This window comes from Neopelma chrysocephalum, unplaced genomic scaffold, assembly GCF_003984885.1.
Source record: "Neopelma chrysocephalum unplaced genomic scaffold, ASM398488v2 Primary Assembly neopelma1_75, whole genome shotgun sequence".
In the NCBI taxonomy this organism is placed as follows: domain Eukaryota; kingdom Metazoa; phylum Chordata; class Aves; order Passeriformes; family Pipridae; genus Neopelma; species Neopelma chrysocephalum.
In genome coordinates, this window is record NW_020897736.1 from 3258433 (window position 1) to 3279465 (window position 21033).

Below are 21033 nucleotides of genomic sequence, written 5' to 3' on the forward strand. Positions count from 1 at the left end.
ACAGCTGACCCCAACTGGCCAGAGGGATTTTCCACACCATGGAACATCCTGCTCGTTGTAGATATTGGGGGAAGTGACTGAGCAGCTGTGTATTACTTAGTTGCCAGCTGTGGTTAAACCACAATACATAGTAAACAATTACTCTTATAACCTTCATTGACATCAGAAAGGCTAATTATGTATAGGTAGAACTTTGTGATAGCTTCAGGGTAGTCTGCCAAGGCATCTAATGATTTTATATATTTGAGGTTTTATATATTTGATTTTATTATTAATCTTTAGAATATCTTAAAGTAGATTTAGGCTAGATATAAGGAAGAAAGTTTTTCTGATGAGAGTGGTGAAACGCTGACACAGGTGCTAGATGCTCCATCTGTGGAAACATTCAAGGCCAGGTTGGACAGGGCTCTGACAACCTGGTGTAGTTGAAGGTGTTTGTGCCCATTGCAGGGGGTTGGACTGGATGACCTTTAGAAGTGCCTTTTAACCCAGACTATTGTTTACTTCTATGCTGGTGAGCCTTACACCTTTGGACGTGTGATGATTTTCTTCTGTCTCGTGTGTCATCATGGGATGAGGTGGAATGATATTTGTTCCCCCTACTTTCATCCTGCACCACCTACACCTACCGTGACAGTTTCAGAAGGAAAGAGTCTCCAATGCAATCAATGCCTGAGGGCACCAACACTTTCTGCATAATTTTTTATTTCAGAGAGATGAGAACTTTAATATGATGGAATTGTTTTCTTGGCTTCTCTACTGTGTTTTACCAACTGCAGCAGAACTGTGTGTATGAAATTCATGTTTGATTTGACCTAATAGTTCATCCATCAGTGCACTGTGGGATTAGCATGAATTACAGGCCAACAGCTTAGTTAGAATGGAGACAAAACATTGTACCTGATCAGTTGCAGAGAAGTGTTGTGTCGAGGATCAAGAACCCTCTCTTGCAGGAAAGCTGGTATTCAAAAGCTGTGAATTTCTTGAGGTCGATTTGAAGTGGTATCAATGTAAGAAAACACTCAGCTTTGGTTTGAAATTTAAATGTCAGCTCTTAAAACAACTTTTTAGAAGAAAGTTTCTGATTTCAGAAACTTCTATATTGTTCATGAAGTCTTTCTGTTTGGTCAAATTCTGCTATTCCTTATAACGGTGAAATTCTGGATAATTAATCTTGGCTATGAATTATTCGGTAGCAAAATTAGAGATATTAGAGATATCCCGTGTCGCAGAAGGGTTAGAAGGAGTAAACTGGCAAAAGCCTTTGTTTGAACAACTAAAGCAACAGGTAAAGTGTTATTAGTGAAATACAAGTGATATTCTTACCTAGTGAATTATTATGATCTTATAATAGCAAAGTGTTGGTATAAGGTACAGAGTGACAGGATCTGTGTAACGGAGGGGCTTTTACCTCGCAGTGTCACTGCTCGCACCACCGCTTTGGGGGATAAGTCAAGGAGAATCTTGTTGGCTGGAAAAAGCCATGTGCAATGTAAAAATCACCCCTGACCACGGGCTGTGACCGAGAGCAGCTCCCCGGTCCCGCCCGGCTTTGCGGGATCGATGCCAAGCCTTGGTGTGGGAGGGGACGGTGGCGGCCGGGCTTGGTGGCCCCGGTGCCCCGTCCCCTGCCCCGGGCCCCCTCCCGCAGCATCCCTGGGGATAAATGCGCGCCGGCGGCGTTCCGCCCGTGCCCGTGCGATGGAGGCGGCGGTCGGGCGGGCGCTGCTGGCGGCCGTGGGGCTGCTGTCGGCGCTGAGCGCGGCGGGCACGCTGTTCCTGCTGGCGCAGTGGCGGGAGCTCGGCGCGGCGCTGCGGGAGCTGGAGGCGGTGCGGGGGAACGGCTCCGTTCGGGGGCTGCCGGGGGGGCCCGGCCCCGCCGCCCCCGCCGCCCGCACCAAGCGGAGCCGCCGCGGGGAGCGCGGCCGCGGCACCGTGCGCGCCGAGAGCGACGAGATGCTGATGATGCTGACCTACTCCGTGGTGCCGGTACGGCCCCGCCGGGATTGGGGTGCCGCCGGGGGATGGGGGATTTGGGACAGTCGCTCGTCCCAGCTGTAGCCTGAGGATCCCGCCAGCCCCGCGGTTTGCCCTGCCGGGGCCGTCCCGCTCCTGCCGCGGCGGGGTTTACCTGGAGCGAACACACCCACCCGGTGCTTGGAATCTCGTGCCTAAGGAGCAGCGGTTCCTACTGTTGTCTGTAAATGCTGAGACGACAGAGCCGATGGGCCGCAGAGTTGAGGCTGCCGTTAAACTTTACGAGTCGAAGTTACGCAGACAAATGGAGGGAACTTTTGGATTTCGCACAACTTCAAAAATTTAGTTGCAATAAGAAGTCAGTTTCTAAGTTACCAGTTTCCAAGGTTTCAGGTTTGTAAAACTAACACCACAAGCAGAATCCTCCCGTGTTTTCTGCTGTTTAGCATCTCACTGCAAGGTACTGGACATCACTTTATCAGTGAAATTTCTTTTGATTTGATTTTGATTTCTTTGGAATTCATAGTGCTCTTTCAGTAACGGTTAAATTTAGGGTGGTGTTTGATAGGTAAGGAGAATTGTATGTCCTTTCTCTCTGGCAAAACTGGTATAGTTTTTTGCCCATCAGTGAAAAGATTATCTTGCTCAAGAGGAAACAGGTCACGTTGCTGAAAAATTTTAAAAAGATTGAAAAGCTTTTACGTTCTGAGTCAGAAGAAGTGCAAGAAAAATATTACTATTGAGAGAATCTTAATGGAAATTCTGTCCCAGTAAGGACTGCAGGCCTCGGCCCACAAAAAAAAAGCAGGAGAGGTTAACTCGGGCTCTTGCTCATGTAATTAATATTACTGGTTTTAAAAATCATGTGCTGAAAATACCTCTTTAGTAATGTTCTGTTGGCATGTTTTGTTAATAAAGTATTGTAATCATCATTTCACAGTGGTAACTACTCCTTTAATATTAGAGCTAACGAGACTGTAGAGCAGAGAGTTTTGATACTAATTTTTTTTTGATTTTTAGTGGCACTTGGGTGCCTGGATAATTTGACAGTGGCCATTAAATGTGCTACTCCACTGTCATTAGGTACCACATGCAGATTACATGAATTTTATTACCCTCTCCAAGTAGAACCAAGCACATGGCGTGTATTTTAACAGCATGTGGCCAGAATATGCACTTGTGCCTTTAAATGTCCACTGTGACCACTGCAGTGTGCATGTGCTTCATTTAAATGCATCCTGCAGGGAGTTGCTGGGGGGGTGGTCGTGCCTTTTTGTTCTTACAAAGCTCCCATCAAGCATTTTTCTGGCTGCTGCTCAGAGGAGTGTGTGACTGTGTGCAGACTCACTTGCTCAAGGGGAAAAAAGGTGCCCTTAGAAAAATTTTCAAGCACCTCCTCCTCCCACTCCTGCATTTTTGTGTTTTGAATATAACTCCCACTAAGTTCATTTCAAGGCTTGACTACTTTTGTACTGTGAGACAAAGTTCCTTAGAGTTGGTGGGATGACCCCTGCTACACTGGTGGGCCTTGGAACAACGTTCCAGCCTCTGCTGAATGTGGGCCCTGAACTGAGGTTTTGCCTGAGCAAAGGTTCTCTCTTGTAGCGGAAGCACCAATTTCTGCAGGTGTCAGTGTCCCACTGCTCACAGGGATCTGGTGTGGCCACTGTTCAAGGATTTCTGAAATAACCTTAGGCATCAAGCCCCAGGAGTATGTTTTTGGTTCTGGGCTATTGTTTCTGTATTTGTGTTTACTTATACTTATTTTGTAAGAAAATAGGAAACTGGCAAATCTGTTGCTGCAGAACGACTGACACAAAGGAAACAGTTCCAGTAGGTTTCAAAGTGTGATTTAAGACAGTGCAAGAAGTGGTGGCTTATGGGGGCTACCAATTAACTGAGTAGTTGTTTCATAGTTTAGTCTTTTTTCTTTTTAATTTTTTTTCACCATTTCTTTGTGAGAAAACTCAATTTCTAACATTGAAATAAGATACTTTCATCTGTAGCTTTTCTTAGTGATCATGCTGGCTGATTGAATAGTCTGCTCATCTCTCATAGTGAAGCTGGAGGTTCTGCTATTGTCTATTTGTGCTTCCTGAGTGCCGTGTCCTTTTAATTGTCACCTGAGTTGCACTGAATGGTAAAAGCAGTGCTGCTGAGATAATTGGAGGGCCCCAAAGCAAGTTGTGATCACTTCATCAACCTCAACAGAACTATTTTAATTAAAATGCAGTTAGAATTAGAGTACACATGGACAATGTATATTTTACAAATTAGAAGGTAGGAGACAAGTGTTTTTGAGGAGTGTGAGGGGAAAGAGAACAAGCCTGATATTCACTTCTCAGCTAATTTAAACTGAGTCTAAATTTCTAAATGTAAGAGCTTTTCCAATCCAGTCTGAAATCCGGTACATTCACAGTATGTATCAGACAGAACAGGAACTGATTGTCAATTTTTCAGGAAAAGAATCCTTGCCATCAAAATAATTGTCCTTTGAGTGCGTTAGATTTGCCAGTTGAAACTAACGATGCATTAATTTTAAAAATTATGATTGATGGTGGCAAATAACCTTTGTAGGATTAAACTTCAATCTGCCTTTCAGATTCCCTTGCACTTTGTGTTCTGTCTTTTGGGACTGGTGCATTCCATTATTTGTAAATAGAGTAATTGTACAAAGATGAATAAGTGTGAAACTCTTGGTAAATGGTTCATAAATTATCATATATTGCACAGCCCTGAAATAATGACCTTTTTATTTCCTGGCTAGAAACATTAGACTTTCCCCCAAAAGAGCTGAGGCACTGCCAGTGCTCATGTTCATAATATTCTTATTTCTGCTGGTTGTTTGGATGAGTTGCAATACATTTTAGAGTGTTGACTCTCGGAATGCAGGACAGGACATGTAATGTGAATGTTTGCCCAGCCAAGAGTTGTGTATTTTGTAATGATGACTTTTTAATTGATACATTTTATTTTACTCTAGATTAAGAGCATCTTTATGAATGTGTCTTCCAGCTTGGTTTTATAAAGTCTGTCATGGTTGTGATGCATTGAGTGGATGAAGGTCCATTTCAAATTTGCAGAACTTGGTTATTCAAGGATAAGAAATCACTTACTTGGAACATAGGACACCTTTCTCCCTTAATATGCTATGTTGAAGAAGTTTCCATCATTTGATGCAAATACAAAATAAAATTAAATGTAATTTTTATTGGCTGATGTTGGCTTTTAATACATGTTTTAATACATGTTTTACAGTGATGTGTGAAATTTAATGACTAGATGATGTATGGAGTTGTCTGGCCAATATGTTATTCATATTTTCAATAAGGATTACTATGAGGTGTATTGAACAGATGCTTATGAGAGAAACACTGTCTGATGAGGTGGGTGGTGTCACAGTGTTAAGGTAGTTCTGAGAAGTTTATTCTTATTAACAAAGTGGCCAGTTGTATCTTTGTTTTTGAAATTATTTCTGTAGATAAAGTGAACCAGACACTTTTATGAAATACATTGTTTTCAACTTTACTTTCTTTGCAATATTAGGTCCGAGTGATGGTGGATTTATGTAACAGCACAAAAGGGATTTGCTTAACAGGTATGTTTATTGCCTTAAGCATTGCACCTCTGTGACCTTCAGGAATACACAGAAATACAATGTTTTCAAAGAACCTGAGGTCAATAACTGTGTCAAAGAACTATGCTATTTACTTTATCAGAATTTAGGAGAAAAGATACTAGGTGCCACTTTGGGACTTATCTGTACCCATTTAAACAAATGCTGGAATTTAAGGAGCTCAGTCGATGTTACTTGGAGTATTTCTTTTCCATGTAATTTTCATAAACAAATCTCTCAGACTTGGGTGTTTAAAATACTAATTGAGGTTTAGTCAGGGTATTTTTGTGTGTGCCACACTTGAAACCTAACATGGGATGAACAGAGGGTATAGAAACCCACTCCTGTTGTTGCAACTGCAGTGGAGCAGTGGGACTTGGATGAGCAGCTTGTCCCAGCTGCTGTTGGACCCACGGCTACAGGATGGTTCACATCTTACCAGGGAGGAGTGGAGCAGCTCATGGTTGGGACAAGAAAAGGTGTGAGAAGTTTCGATGTGATTTGGTGAAGAGTTCAGGGAGTAGCCAATTTAAGAGCAGCAGTCCAGCTTTGAAGTCTATCACAGAACCAGTCATGTTATTTTTGAAAAGTAGAAGATTAGGAAGAAGTCAGTTTTTATGAGTTAAAGAAAATGCTTCATTTGCTGTCTGGTTTGAGTTTTCAAAGGGCTATGAGGTCCATTTGACTCAGCTGATTCAACACAAATGAGAACTACTATAGTACACACAGATGTTAAATACTGCTTCTGAAGTTGTAGGTCAGTTCTGATTGCAACACAGACTGAAACACAAAAGTCTGCTTCTTTGGGCTTAGGACTTGCAAATTCACATTACTGAGTGCCTTCTGTACCTTCTTCTCTCTGAACACCATGAAATGCTTGGCTTTCTCTGCTATAGGCCCTAGTGTCATTTGCTGCCTTTCAAGCACCTTTCTTATCCATCTTTTGCTTATATAAAGAGCCTCAGTTTGGGGGATGAGGAAGTAAGTGAATGCACTAATAGGATGTAACATTGTAGTGTGGGAAAAATGGCCATTTACTAGAAAACTGGCAGAAAGATGTTAACTGATGTTACTGCCTGTACTGATTAAAAGGGATAATTGTTACAATGGTTTTGTAAGATGGTTTTCACTTTACTTATAATACTTTGTAATCAATGCTGAAAATGGTCATCTTTAGGGAAATCTAATAATTACTGTTATTTTCTGTTGTAGAGAGTTTTGCTGAAGCAAGAGAGTACTTTGGCTGGATAAAAATGTTCATAGAACTAATTTGGTTCTTTAATTGCAACTGCCACCTTTCTTTGTATTCTTCTAAAGCTTTTTTTTTTTAACGTGTACTGGGTATCATAGAAGATAAATCTTGTTACAGAAACATCAGAAACATTTTCTCTTTTAGTCTTGCTTTACTTTTGCCCGCTGTGCTTGCTTCTCATTAGGGCCTATATCTGAGCTGTGTCAGAGACATTAAGACATTAAGGTTTCAGTGTTGCTGAATAACTGAAGTGAGTTCAAGTTCTAATGCACCAAGCAGTTTCTGTGGGAAGCTCAATCCAGGCTGGAGAACAATCACATGTGAAAAGCCTGATTGGGATTTAGATGTAGTTAATAGGAATGATACAATCTTCTTCCTTTCCCTCTCCTTCTCCCCTCCTCTCCCTCCCCTCCCCTTCCCCCTGCCTTTTTTAAAAATTTAAATAGTCTGAGTCCTGAGTGGCAATGAAATATCTGTAAAACACAGAGCAGTGTGGCACGTGGTGTATTTTTAACATGATTTTTAATTGTGCCATTCAGCAGTATTGTAAAGCCACTAATCTTCTGCTATAACAGGTTGTTGGAGAACACTTATGTGAGGGAAATGTAATGACTGTGAAGTGCCTTGCATCCATTGCTTTGTGGAGGCACTGAAGCCCCTGACAGTGAGATTTCACCATAGAGGTTTTTTGTCAAACCTTTATCAACTGAAATCCGAAAAAAGCAAAATGTGTATATGTAATTGTGTTGAAGGATTCTCTTTCACTAAGTCTGAGCTACTGCTAATGCTCAGATAGTTATTTATAATACAGAGCAGTTAAATAGTTAGATGTTAATTTTGAAATTTGAGGAGTTTTCCTCCCCTTTTACTGTTCTGATCTAATGCTAATCAGTTCAATTTGGAATTGCTTTGTTTTCTTGGTAGGTTAAATTCACTATTTCTTCCTGTGTTTTTTTTTTCTTACTGTAGGCCCTCCAGGTCCCCCAGGTAAGATACTTGGATAATTTCAGTAACATTTTGAGGTAATTGAAACAGTTGCTGGTACAAAATGTTGAAACGTAGAAATGCATATTTCACAAAATACTTTTCCTTTTCCATTTAGCATGAGAGAAGGTTGAATGCCTGCCTTTATAGTTTTTGTATTTAGGTCAGCTCATGCCCCTTCTGAGGCGGGGGAGGTTTTAGAAATTATAATTTTCTAGTGAAGGGAGTAGAATATTTAATCAAAACCAAATGGAATTAAGAGTGCTTAAGTAGAATTTAGCTGAAGAGAGGAGTCTATATATTAAAAAACCCAGAATAAACGGGTATCATAATTTAACATCTCTTTAAAAATATTGATTACTGACTACACACTTCCCCCATACTTCCTTCTTTCTTATTTAATTCTCTCTCCCTGTTCTCACTCAAGTGTTGCTGTATGAATGTGTACTTGCTTTCTTTGTGTGCTGCTTTACCTGTGAGTCTCCTTAAAGTAGTTCTCTGTATCAGAAAAGTATGAGTTACATTTTTCCAGGGTTCAAGTATATATATAAAAACATACTGCATGTAAATATAGTAGATTTAAGGATAAATTGCATTTAGCAGTGAAAATTCCATTGTGCTGTTTGGTTTCATCAGGGCCTCCTGGACTTGATGGACTACCTGGCTACAACGGATCAGATGGAGTCCCTGGCATACCAGGACAAAAGGGAGAACCAGGACTAAATGGAAAAAGAGGAAAAATAGGTATTTTTTTAATGGTTATTTAAAAAAAAAATCATTTTTTTTTTACTGTTATATTCAGATGTTCTTTCTTGTAGACCTTTTACAGGGAGAAGGGTTTCAAAGTTTACAAAGAAGGTGCATGTTACAGAATTCTCTAACATTCGTTGCCTCATACTAAGCTTTGGTAGATTACTTCAGACTTACTCTACAGTGAGGAAGATGGTATATATACACCATAGAATATTGCACACTAAAATTACTGAACTCACTTAATTGCATATCAGTATTCTGAACTCACTAGTAATTGCTGTTATTGTAAGAATAGTTCTACTCCCTCAACCTGCCAACATAACAGCCCTTGACTTCAGACATTTTAAAAAGAAAATCAGAGTTTGGGGGTGAAAGTTGTTATATATGTTACCACAGTTTTGGTTCCAGATTCACTGCTGTGAGATCTTAAAGCAGTACTTGGTTTCTCCACTGATTTACCTGGGGCACAGGAGCTGTGTGGAAGTGCTGATGGATAACTGGTGCCTCCAAGGCAGAGGGAGAAAGCAGCAGGTGGTGAATGGGAGGAGGGGAAGGGATAAAAGAGCATCAGAATGGTGGAATTGAGAGAGGAAGGAGAAGAGGGAAGGGTATGTTGATGAGCAGACAGGCTGGTGTGCAGCTGGTGTTTGTAGTGACCCATCTATTATTCTGGCTTTTCACATGGAGCTGCGTGGACTTGCTGGCAGGTATAAGTGGAACCATTGCCTGCTGTACCTTGAGACAACATGTGTTCTGTCTCTTCAGTATCCTCAATGAATTTTTAAAATTGGAAATGAAAGTGAGAACCAGTCTTCAGAGAGCCAGGTGGCAATTGTGCCAGGCACATTTTGGATTTCAACCACTGTCACGGTTTGAAGTCCCAAAATCCAATTCCTGATTCTTAGCCCCCCTCCCACATCTCAAGCCAGTGTGAGATGGGTTTTCCAGACACCACACGAGACTCAAAATGGGGGGAAAGGGAATATATTACAGTGACTGTACAACAAATAAATAGTATAATACACTACATACAATCTTAACTCTATCTCTACCATGACATACAATATTTACAATGGATCAAATCTCTTCTCCCCTCCAAATAAAAGTCCAGGAGGGAAGAAGGGAAAAGATCTGTAGTTCTGCTTCTGATTTCACAAAATCAATTTAAGTAGTAAAACCATAGTAGAAAAACAAGCATTTTCTTCTCAAGTATTAACAAATGTAATTTATTTGAAATCTGCAAGAACACTGACATTTCTATTTGTAAACTGTTATTTTTCTCTCTCCTAAAGTGAGAAAATAGTAACTGCCACAAAAGTAGAGGGTGGAGGGTTTGGATGTGTCAGTTGTACAAACACGTTTTTTTCCTATTGCAGAACTAAATCACACGGGACAAAGGAATACCTTGTTAAATATATAAATTTACTACATGATCAAGTGCAAAAAGTATGTGGGCTAATCATGCTTCTAGCAAGTGTAGAGTTATAATAGCCATGGAAAGCATTGCTAGGCAGCTGTATCTATGCTCTGTTGGGACAGTGGAAAAAGTTAAAAGTGCAATGTGTGTTATGAAGTTTGTACCTAATTGCTTTAAAAAGACCACCTAGATGAGCCATGACAATGCCTTTCCTCAATGTCTTACATATGTGAAATAAAGGTATGACCTCACATCTTTCCACAGAATTTCTACTTACCCAGAAATTCTCTTGCCAGTGTTAATGAGGCCCAGGCCTGTGTGATCCTTGCTCAAAACTCAGAGATCATGAGCTAGAGAATATATTATTTGCACCAGACAAATTGCACACAGTTGGCCTTCATATTAGGTTACAACATTGCTTTGAAATCTGAACAAATTACAGCTACCCAGCTAAATACAGGTGAAAAAAAATAATTAGAGTGAATATGGTTTGCAGTAAAAATCTGTATTAATTGGTGCTCAATGCTGGAGTAGGGTTCTTGGTACTGAAATGCTTTTTATTTCTAGGTCTGCCAGGACCAAAAGGTGATCAAGGACAGAAAGGAGAACCTGGAGAAATGGGTTTACCTGGCAAGGATGGTATGCCAGGAGTAAAAGGTTCAAGAGGAGCCAAGGGGGAAAAGGGGGATGCAAGCAATGATGTGATATTAGAAGGTATGAAGAAGTGCTCTTGGGAGTTCTCTTGCAGCAGTGTGCTTGACAGAAAAAGATAACTTCCACTTCTGAAGCATGAATGTGATGTGCAAGAGCAGGGCCAACCAGTATAAATATGGTATAGATACACAGTGAAGTCTGAGTATTGCTGTGCCCAGGAGATTGTTCTCTTTGTAATGCAAGTCTTCACAAAAACTTTTCTGCTTGGGCTTTAGGTTGAGGTGTTTGTGAACTCCACCCTTTCCAATATACTTCCAGACAGCTGACCTTCTCCTTCTCCTGTTCTTTCTTTCAGTGTGGATTTATTTCTCTGTTAGAAAATGAGGGTCAGATATCCACTCACGAATACATGAAGCAGCTAAATATAAACTGTGTAAAGTTATAGCAGCGTAGCATCTGAAGTTGAGGTCTTAGAATGCAGTGAGTAAAAGGCAGCAGTGCTTTACAGCTCTCTAATGTGCCTGTAATCCAGACAGATAAAATGCACTGATGACCTACACCTTGTGAAATTCTGTATGGTTCAGCTTCCAACAACCAGCATTCCAGTGTGTATTGCACCATATTTCTGTGCTCAGAAACCTCTTAAGAAAGAGAGAGGCTGTTTTAGAGATCTCTCCAAGTCTGCCATGTGGACACAGATTTCTCTGCAGGTTGCCTGTTGTCTGTGCAAGGCCTGTGACATGACTCTGTTTTGTACACAGGTGCAAAAGGTGAACCTGGACCACCAGGGCCCCCTGGACCACCTGGACCCCCGGGGCCTCCAGGTAAACGTAAAGGTAAAGCTAAAGCAGAGCTTCAGGAGAACACGTGCAGCAGCACATGCACAGGTTAGTTCTCCCCAGTGTTCTTTTTTGTATTTTGAACTAGTTCAAGATTAAAACATTGCTTCAAGTCTCACGAAACAGTGAGCACATGTTTAATTTTGCTTGGCGTCAGTAAAACTGCAAACTTAAAGCTGAATATATGTTTAGGTGTTTTACTGAAATATGGCTTGAATAAGGCAGCAAGTTACCTCCAGTACAATATTAGTCTTTTCATTGTGCTATGCTAATACTCAGGCAAAGTGTTTAGAAATGGTGTTTTCCTGTTAGATGGGATAAATTTGGAAAGTATGAGAAATGCAGTTGAAATTTTTGGCTTTTAAATGCTGAATTTTTAATTTTACATGTAAATACCTCACCCTGGTTCTGGATATTGAAGTACCAGAACAGAACCTGGAGGGACTTCCTATAGCAGAAAGTAGAGAGCTGGAGCTGGAATCTCATCCTATTTAAAGTTCAGAAATGCATGAAGTACTATAGGAGATAATTGGGCCATTTGCTCACGTGGCCTCTTTTCAAGTGTTGAAGCAGCCTGAAGTGCTTTGCAGGATGAGCCTTCTGATGGATTTCTGATGGATTTGAAATCACAGTGTGCAAATGGGAGTTAAAGTCAAATAACTCTGCAAAGATGAGATCTTCCTCAATGAGCTTTTATGTTTTATGACTCAGTAAGCCATGAGATCTCACTACCAAAATTCAAAGAATAACCCAGCTTTTATAATTAAATATTCATATCCTTTTCAAGGAAAGAGAATACACATGGTGATTTACAACTCTAATTAACTTATTACATAAGAATACAAGACTGGTTTCTTCAAATTAAATTTTGAATTGGGTAAAACTTTTTTTTCTTCAAAAAAGAGAATAATTAGTTGGAAGCTCAGGTGTATTTTTTCTCAATGGTACTGTTAGTGAATTCTAAAAGAAACAAAACATCTCTGCTCCAAACTGCCTTGCTCCATTCCTCCTCCAACAGACCAAATCAATAGTTTTAATGTCTTGTAAACTCCACTAACTCTCAACCAGAACATTTTATGATAGGAATCAGTAGGATATTTATCTTGGTTTTTTGATGGAAAGAAAGTAGTGAAAATTTCCCATAAGAGTCTCTGATTGAAAACTGTCTTTTTAATTTGAGTTGCTGTCTGATTGATGCAGCTGAAAGGCCCTCAGAGTACTGCAGCTATTCTCAGACACAAATAGTACACTCAGCTTTGCTGCACTGACCTGCTCCCTGACTGCTCTGTAGCCTTAGATAAATTACTGTACAGGGAACTACTCATCCAGTCAACTGCATCTATCAGGCTCAGCCCAAGAAAATTAACTTGTGCATTGCAATTTAAAATTTCTGCTGAGTTGGGTTCCTTTTTTGAGATATTCTGACAATATTTTGTGATCAGAAGCTGGAAAGGGATCCAGAGGGACTGGTAGGTTTCAGCTATAGGGCATTGAGCTTACCATGGTTGGGTTGACTGTTTAGGCCTTTTTTGGAGATACACTGTGATCACTTGCAAACTTTCAATGTCATTTCACCAAATGCCCTGGATAAAAGGATGGGAGAAATACATCTTGTTCTTGCTTCATGTTGGAGTAGTTTTCTTCTGCATGAGCAAAGGGAGGATACAACCTAAAGGAGAAAACAACAATTCAGTATAATCTGTCCTTTCTTTCCTCAATGTCATGGTGCCCTTTCAGCATTACTTCGTATTTATTTCATATTTTTACTATCTTTCTCACTTAAATTTCAGCACAGATCTGTAAATCCCAGAAATATGTGGCAAAGAAACAAGAAAAATGTGTATCTAAAAGAATTTGCAGCCTGTATATCAAGCAGTGTGCAATATGTAAGGAGAGGAAAGTTAAGAATGGAATTAGAAAACAAGGCTACAATGAAATAAGGATACCTTCAGCAAAAAGCTGAGAACTGTTCTCTGTGGTTATTATTCCTGCTAAGCAAACTGAAATGTGTCACATTGTTTTAAGGGCAGAAGAGGTACCTGGTTTTACAGAAAAAGGTCCATAAATAATTTAATTCAGGCCTTGTTTTAACGGTAAATGCAAAGGGAAAATCCAACCAATGCTCCTCATATTGTTGAGGGTGGGCAAAAATGTTTCTAATGTGGAACATTTCTATGCCTGTAAGTATCATAATGTATCATATCCCTCAGTCTTTCACACTGCTGCTTCTGTGGCATGGGTGGCTGAGCTGCAATCTTATGCATCATTGTGCTCAGTGTGTGTGTTAGTGCTTTGTTGCTGTCTTGGGCTGGAGTGTGGCTATCTGGGAATGATGCTTTTAACAACCACTCATTCCCAAGAAAATGTTTTTTGGTATTACTGTGAAATCAGCCATTTTCCAGCTACCTCAGTTGTGTAAAGTTATCTAAGGAAAAAAGGGCAACTGTCTTTCTAAGCAGCTACTCAGGAATTCATAGCTAAGGAATTAAATGTGTTGATTTAATTAGTTACTCCTCAAAGTTCACTGTCAGCCTGACAACCTCAAGGAAACAAACCAACCCAAACATTTCATTTCCTTGGCAGGAGTGAGAGCAAATCTTTCCTTATCTCATTTTTTGACCAGACCAACCTAAGCAGATTTTTTTCTCAGGTGAAACAAAATCCCAGTTGTCATCCCTTTATTTTAGTGGAGTCACTTATTTGCACATCTGTCACGTGCATGCCAAACAGAGAAATGTCTATTGTCTGTCATGTTAAATAGAGAAAAATGACATATTTTACCATTTCTCCCTCAGCTCCAGGTGAGTGTGATGTACCAAATGATGACACTCTGGCTGGAAAAGCTGAAGAAAGAACCCCTGGTCCTTCAAAAAAACCTGGTAACCTGCTGCAGAGCACGACTAAGTGCTACTTGCTGTTTTAGTGTCACAGATCATGGACATGTGCTTTTTTTTTCTACTAGAATGTGTCATAACATCTGTGGGAAGTCCTGTTCACTTTGTCAGTGTTCAGCAAACATTTGGAACTTGGATGCGGGAGCCTGCAAATATAAGTGATGAAAGGATTTGGCTTACCATGCATTTCTTAGGTATTTTTAGTAGTAGTCATAATCAAAAATCCATTGTTATACTGACACTGCTTCCTTAATCCCTTCAAACTAAAGTAATAAGTATAATGGGGTTTTAACCACATCTTTTTCAGAGTATTTTCCATATTACCTGTATAATAGTTGACTATAAATATGGTTGTAGGCATTTGTAGCGTCAGACATCTTCAGTCAACATCAGATTTTAAAAAGAGTTTGAAGTTTTCAGTTCTGGTTTGTTTGTTTTTTTTTTTTTTTTAAGAAGTCCAAATTTAAATGCCTGTTGTTCATGGTGTTTTATTCTTTTCTTTCAAGAGTTTCTCTTTCCTGTGGCTTTACTTCCCTAAATTATAGCCAGGAGTTTTGCCCTTTCATTTAGCCAGGCATGAAAATGAATGAGTTTCTGCATTAGCTACATTTAGAGCAGGAAAATGCCCAGGACCTAAGTGGAAAAAGGAGATATTTCTGCATATATATCAACTGTGTTCAGAATGAGGGCCCATTAAGTCTGTGGGAAATAGGCTCTTGCTCATCTCCTATATAGATTTTTTGTGTCTCTGGATTACTTTTTCACATTTCAGCAAGATGAATCATTATTGAAAACACACATACAATTGTTATCTGTCAGATAGTTGACTGAGACTGACTTTTACTGAAGAGTGAATTTTAGAACAGAGATTTCAAAATTAGATGAACCAGATGATAGTCCTTTTTTTTTTCTCGTGTTTTCCCCTTTGTTTAGGAAACTCTATAAAAGAATATGAGAATTCCAATGCCTTACTGAATGACAGCTACAGGACCATTAACATCACGGGATTCTTTTATGGATGTGGTCATGCAGTGCAAAACAATCATCTGTACTATCAGAAGGGAGGAACCAATGCCATTCTGAAGTAAGTCAAACCTAGTTGTCTTAAAGCAAGTGATGGTGTGGAAGGAGGAGCAGTGGGTTAAAGTGACAGAGGTGAACCTCAGAAAAGCAGACATTCCTTGTACCGTTTTGTGTTTCTTTTTGACCCTCACTAGAATAGGAAGAATGGTGGAATGGTTCAGAACTCTTTCCAGAACAGAAAAACTCATTCTTTCCAATCTGTAACTACAATGTGGGCCACCAGCCTTCCATTTGTGTGTGCAGATGCTGCAGGAGGAGGGAAACTGGGAGGGTAGCCCAGGTCCACTACTCTGCTGTGATTCTTTAGGCATCAAAGCTGAACTGTGTCTAAGGGGTTCACCTCTGCAGTTACTATGTGGTAGGGCAACTGGGCCTCAGGATGAACAAGATGCCACATGCAGAGATGAGAACAGATTTTTCTCTTGGCTATCCTGGGGTCCAACAGGTTTCTATTATACATTACATTGCTGTGGGTGTTCTTCAACTTGGATTCTTTCCTGTGTTCATAATTGCAAGAAAGAAATGAGAACAGACTAAGGAATTTGGATATCAGAAAAAGGCATTTGATTTAGAAAAATAACTTGTGCATCTACCTGCACCTGAGAAAGAACTGGTTCAGCTGCAGTCTGGGAGGCACAGGTGGGTGGCTCTGCAGAGCTGCTCTCTGGGCTGCCGCGTGCTCTGCTCTGGGCTGGCCCGGGAGTGGATGCTGCTGGATGCTGGAGCAGAGGAATGCACTGAGGCACCAGCTGAGGACGTGGTGACCTGGTGAATTGCACATTCCATTGTGGAGGAGTGGCTCCAATGTTTGATTTCCTTGTAATAAGAAGTTCCTACAACTCTCCCGATGTATGTCCCTGAACTGGAAGCTGGAATTACGTCTCTGTTTCAGTTTCTCCTGAGGACAGAGACAGACAATACAAATCAAAACCAAAATCTCACCTTGTGGGAAGAGCCAAAGACAGACAGTCCAAGGGCAAGTGAAAGATTGCATGTGCTTTCAAGTTCTTACACGACCCTGATGTTTGAGCCAAGAACATTTACTATACTTTGATGTCTATTCCCAAGCAGGTGTGAGTGCTGCCTTCCTATATTCATGTGGATGCCAAGGAATGTGAGCAAGCTGTGTGGATTCTATAATATTTATTCTGCAAAGACAAGCTCACTTTTTGGCAACCTCCTTTAAATACCTTTAGGCTTTTTTTTCTGTAAAAGACCATCACAGTCTAAGCAATACATAGTGATAGGGCAGAGATTCCTCAGCTTTGCTTGGGTACCGTTAATTGAGAAATTTTTTCATGTACAGAAGAACACAAACTATTTGTGGAATTTTTAAAACCTCTCTAAGGAGCTGCTGAGAAATGGCCTTTCTGTTCAGTTATTCACTCTGAGATTATTTGTCTTCAGCACAGATTAAATGAGGCACTATGAATTCTATGACAGTGAATTTTATGACAGTGAACTCCTTGAATTTGGGCTGCATAAAAGCTTCTTTTGTATTGATTTAATGGAAGGAATGGGTGAGGATCGGGTTGGCTCATCTTGCAAATGTTGAAAAAATATTTAAAAGGAGTTTCTTGTCATATTTAAAAGCTGGCAAAACTAGGTTTGTCTGACCTTTGGCAGGTTTTCTTATGATGGTCAGATCCCTGACATTGTTTCATAACATGCTTTCTCACCTCTGTTATTTTTGGTTGACTTCACTGCTATTAGTGATCAGAAAAGTGTTTGCAGCTTGAGTTCCCTGCAGTTGATGAAAGTATTACACTATATGTTGTCATTGATCCCAAGGTGTCAGATGATTAAAGAATTTTGGAGACTGTCCTTGACTGGGGAGCCCAAGAGAACCTTGGGAATGAAACTTCACTTTTCTGCTCCCTTCAGGATTTTCACATATGACAGGAAAAGACAGTTGTGTGTTGCAGGTCTTGCACTTTTCTAATGAATGTTGAGGTGGTTTTTTTCTTGTTGGCTCTTTATAGAAAAAAATCCTGAAGAAAAACTGCATTTCTGAGTGACTGTTCCTGTCAAGGGCTGTCCTTCTAGTCCTTGCATGAGGTTATTTACAAACGTGAAGCAACAAACAAGATTAACTGGGTTGACACACACATTTCTCAAATCTTCTCCAGCCTTGAAGAGTTCTTTCATTGCACATAAATGCTGCTGGAATATGGAGTTGCTGCAGATGTGAGTTTTCCAAAAGCTGAGGGAAAGTATCTAAGTTGGTCAATTATGGTCAAAATTATGGTCAAAATTATCCTTCCATTATTCTTCCTTCTATTATAAGTTCCTGGATCTGAAATGTTCCTGTGATTAAGCCTGTCTTTTCAGAAAACTTGTAAGTGTAGCACATTCCTGTATTGAGTAATGTTTTTTCTTCCTCTGTTGAAAGAATGGAGCTATGCAGCTAGATAGAAGTCAGACATGAAATGTGTTTTTTTATAGAGGGCACTATTTAAACAGATTAAACATTCTCCCCCTGCCTTTGCTAAAGCATGGTGTTATTTGGTGGTTAAATGCTAACTGCAGATGTGTCTCAATAGTAGCTGATTAGCCTCTAGTAGAGGAACACAATTTAGTTGCTCGCTGCTGCTGCCCTCAGATTATCATCATACTAAGGAATTTCAAGGAATGAAAACAACTTTATAGAGATGAAGCATTCAGGCTGTCCTGTTGAGGCCAGCATGAGGTCAGAATTTTGGCTCTGCAAAAGCAGAATTTTTATTCCTTTGATGTCTATTTGACCAAATCACTGTGTTATCTGAACTGTTTTCAGAAGAGGAACTCTAAGACCAGGTGAACCTGCCCAGATTTCAAGCTGCTTTTGTCACTCACATTTTCTCCTTTAATTCTAGTCAAAAGCAAACTTATGTACAGATTCCATTTCACAAGTATGGGCCTTCATCTGGTATCCAATTCTTTTTCATATCCATTCCTTTTAGTTGCTTCTTTCATCCAAGTGATAATACAGCTCACAGACTAAATAAAGTGAAACCTACCAAAGCCAAGTCCATGCTCTTGTGCACCTCTCAGATTGGTTATTACTTTGGAATTTTCTCCTGGTGTTTTGGAAGGTTCTTTGAGAACTTAATCTTAAAAGACATCAGAATGGTCCTTGAACTCCAGTGCTTTCAACAACACTTCTATCAGTAGTAACGCACTTGGAATTGCTTCAGCCAACCCGTGTGTGTGGAAATGAACTTGAACACAGTGCACTGAGTCCTCACTGTATCTCATTTCAGATTTGGGCTCGACAGAGCGTCGCTGGGCACTCTGCTCATTGAAAATGCCCTGCACCACGGGCGAAACTACCTCTTCTCTAACTCCAAGACGTATTTCAACATAGCAGTGGATGAGAAGGGGCTCTGGATTATCTATGCCTCGAGCACTGATGAAAACATAATGGTAGCACATATTGATGAAGAAACGTTTTCAGTCATTCAGCACATCAACACCACATATCCTAAGTCCAAGGCTGGTAATGCATTCATAGCATGTGGCATTATTTATGTTACTGACACTAAGGACATGACAGTAAGTTTTGCTTTTGATTTACTGAAAGGGAAGCAGGTTGATGCAAGGTTTGAATTACGGTCCTCGCAGTCTGTTCTTGCTATGCTTTCGTACAGCCTACGAGACAAGAATTTGTACACGTGGGAGAACGGGAGCCTAATGGTGTACCCTGTGCATTTTGGTGGATGAAAATATTTTAACATGCCATGTATGGGAGCCATGCTTGTCTAAATAATCTATTTAAAGCTCTGTGACATACACATGTGGGTCTCTTTATTTGGCATCATTTTCTGTTAACTGATGGTGGTTTGGGAGTGTGTCTAAAAGCGAGACCAGGTGCCTTTGTATAAACACACTTCAGTTACACAGGTCATCCTCATCTTTTTAAAAAATAGCTGTTCACTATTGCAGCTGACACAGTTAGCACAGACTTGCTTTTGTTTCTCCCCATTATTCAGCTGACAATTGTATCTAATGTACATCGATTATTCCATGGTCACGTGCTCAGCAGAGACTATTTATAACTTTCAGTTGTGATCATCTTCTCTGCAATCATTTTCTAGCCAGTGATTATGGTCCAGTATAAATATCTAAATAATGAACTTTTGTGAACAAATACCTTTGTCACTTTCATTTAATTTCCATGGATTCTCAGTGAAGATTTTTTTCTGAACAGAGGTTTACAGCTGTTAAAAATAAGGGGGATGGAAAGAGTTATTTAAATAGAAAAAAAGTAGAAAGCTTTCCCTTTGACGAGCTCAATCAACTGTTAACAATCTAAAGCAAAATCCAGCCAAAGTACAAGGAAAATAGGAATAATGACATGAAGTACTGAGTATACATTTTGTTTCATAAATAAAGAATTGGAAGAAAAGTACCAAGGTTTAAAACTGAAGAGAAGATGTAACATTTATGATTAAAATTTCATTTTTAACAGTGTTTGCATTTTGAGTGTTGCTGCAGTCTCTTCCTTGCCCCTCACTGTCACGTAAACTATACCATTATAACTTGTTTATAATTGTATTTAATTATAGTAAGGCATATTTCTAAAATAAAATGTCCCCACATTCATCCATACAAGTGAAATCATAAAGTGAAGGGTATATGTTTTTGCTGCTATTTTTAGAAAAATAAAGTAGCTTAAGCGGGAATACATGTATTCATCATACTGCTTAAGGGCTTAATTTGTTGTTAACCTTAAGTCAGAGACCACATATTCACATTCAAATTTTTGAGAGCTAGAGCTGAGAAATAATAGGAACTTTTTAATTTTGTTCTGGTATTTCAGGTTTCTAAATTCAACATTGGGACATAAATCTCTACTGTTGTTTTGTGTATCTATATTCAAAATCGTGCTCTTGGAAAAACCCCTACTTGAATTTCCAAGCTGCCTGTGCATATTGCTAAAGTTCATGGAGCTCATCCAAATATTTAGAAGCAAAGTGTCATTTAAATCCTGAACTGCACTGAAGTGTTTAATACCTGTGTGACATCCAGACACCGTCAAAGGGATTAATGAATTTGGGAATGTCTGTGCCTGTAGAACCTCGTCTAGCTGAAAAAATTCCTCTGCTGCAGCTAAACTTCAGTGTGTGACACAGTGATGGTTGGGCCTCTTCTCAGCATACTTGCTGTTTTCACTAAGGCCTTGCAGACAAAGAAGAGAGAGATGTAGACGAAACAAAAAAATCATAATTAATACTTTGAACTAGTATATGCACAAAAACTCATAGATTAACAATTCTATTTATACCTGTATAAAGTGTGACACTTCACACTCCAGAGCTACAGTTCTGTGGGCTGCTTTTGACTTCTGTGGGGTGTGGGTTTTTTTGGTAGTTTTTTTCATGTTTATGTTTGTCTGTGGTGTTGTTTTAAAAACTGAGTTGTAGTACCAATAAAGTAACCTTTTTTGGCTAACCCCTCCTCTAAAAGTCAGCAATATACTTGGGCAAACACAGTTCTAGATAGTGTGCCTATCTTAAAACATGGTAAACTTCTGCATGACATTATTGAAGCACTTGGATCAACCTCTTGGAGGAGGAAGGCCA

The 21033-nt window shown here is 39.8% G+C and overlaps 1 protein-coding gene across 2 annotated transcripts; it reads left to right on the plus strand.

Annotated features, from left to right (window-relative positions):
- The first annotated feature begins 1885 nt into the window (after positions 1 to 1885).
- GLDN (gliomedin) lies at positions 1886 to 20133 on the plus strand. 2 transcript variants are annotated; one of them, XM_027688620.1, is made up of 10 exons: positions 1886 to 1989; positions 5524 to 5575; positions 7815 to 7832; positions 8466 to 8573; positions 10567 to 10713; positions 11415 to 11540; positions 14294 to 14371; positions 14455 to 14580; positions 15320 to 15470; positions 18712 to 20133. In XM_027688620.1, exons 1-10 carry the CDS (start codon positions 1957 to 1959, stop codon positions 19169 to 19171), a joined length of 1299 nt encoding a protein of 432 aa, XP_027544421.1. In that variant the 5' UTR covers positions 1886 to 1956; the 3' UTR covers positions 19172 to 20133. The 2 variants fall into 2 exon arrangements, with proteins under 2 accessions (XP_027544421.1, XP_027544422.1); XM_027688621.1 differs by lacking the exon at positions 1886 to 1989 and adding an exon at positions 2405 to 2437.
- Positions 20134 to 21033: the final 900 nt, after the last annotated feature.

What these genes read in the sequence shown, in the direction of transcription:
- GLDN (XM_027688620.1), top strand. Translation starts at nt 1,957, where the DNA reads ATGCTGATGATGCTGACCTACTCCGTGGTGCCG. An exon ending in TGACCTACTCCGTGGTGCCG is followed by an intron (nt 1,990 to 5,523) that starts GTACGGCCCCGC and finishes TTGCAATATTAG; the next exon opens with GTCCGAGTGATGGTGGATTT. An exon ending in TGGAAAAAGAGGAAAAATAG is followed by an intron (nt 8,574 to 10,566) that starts GTATTTTTTTAA and finishes TTTTATTTCTAG; the next exon opens with GTCTGCCAGGACCAAAAGGT.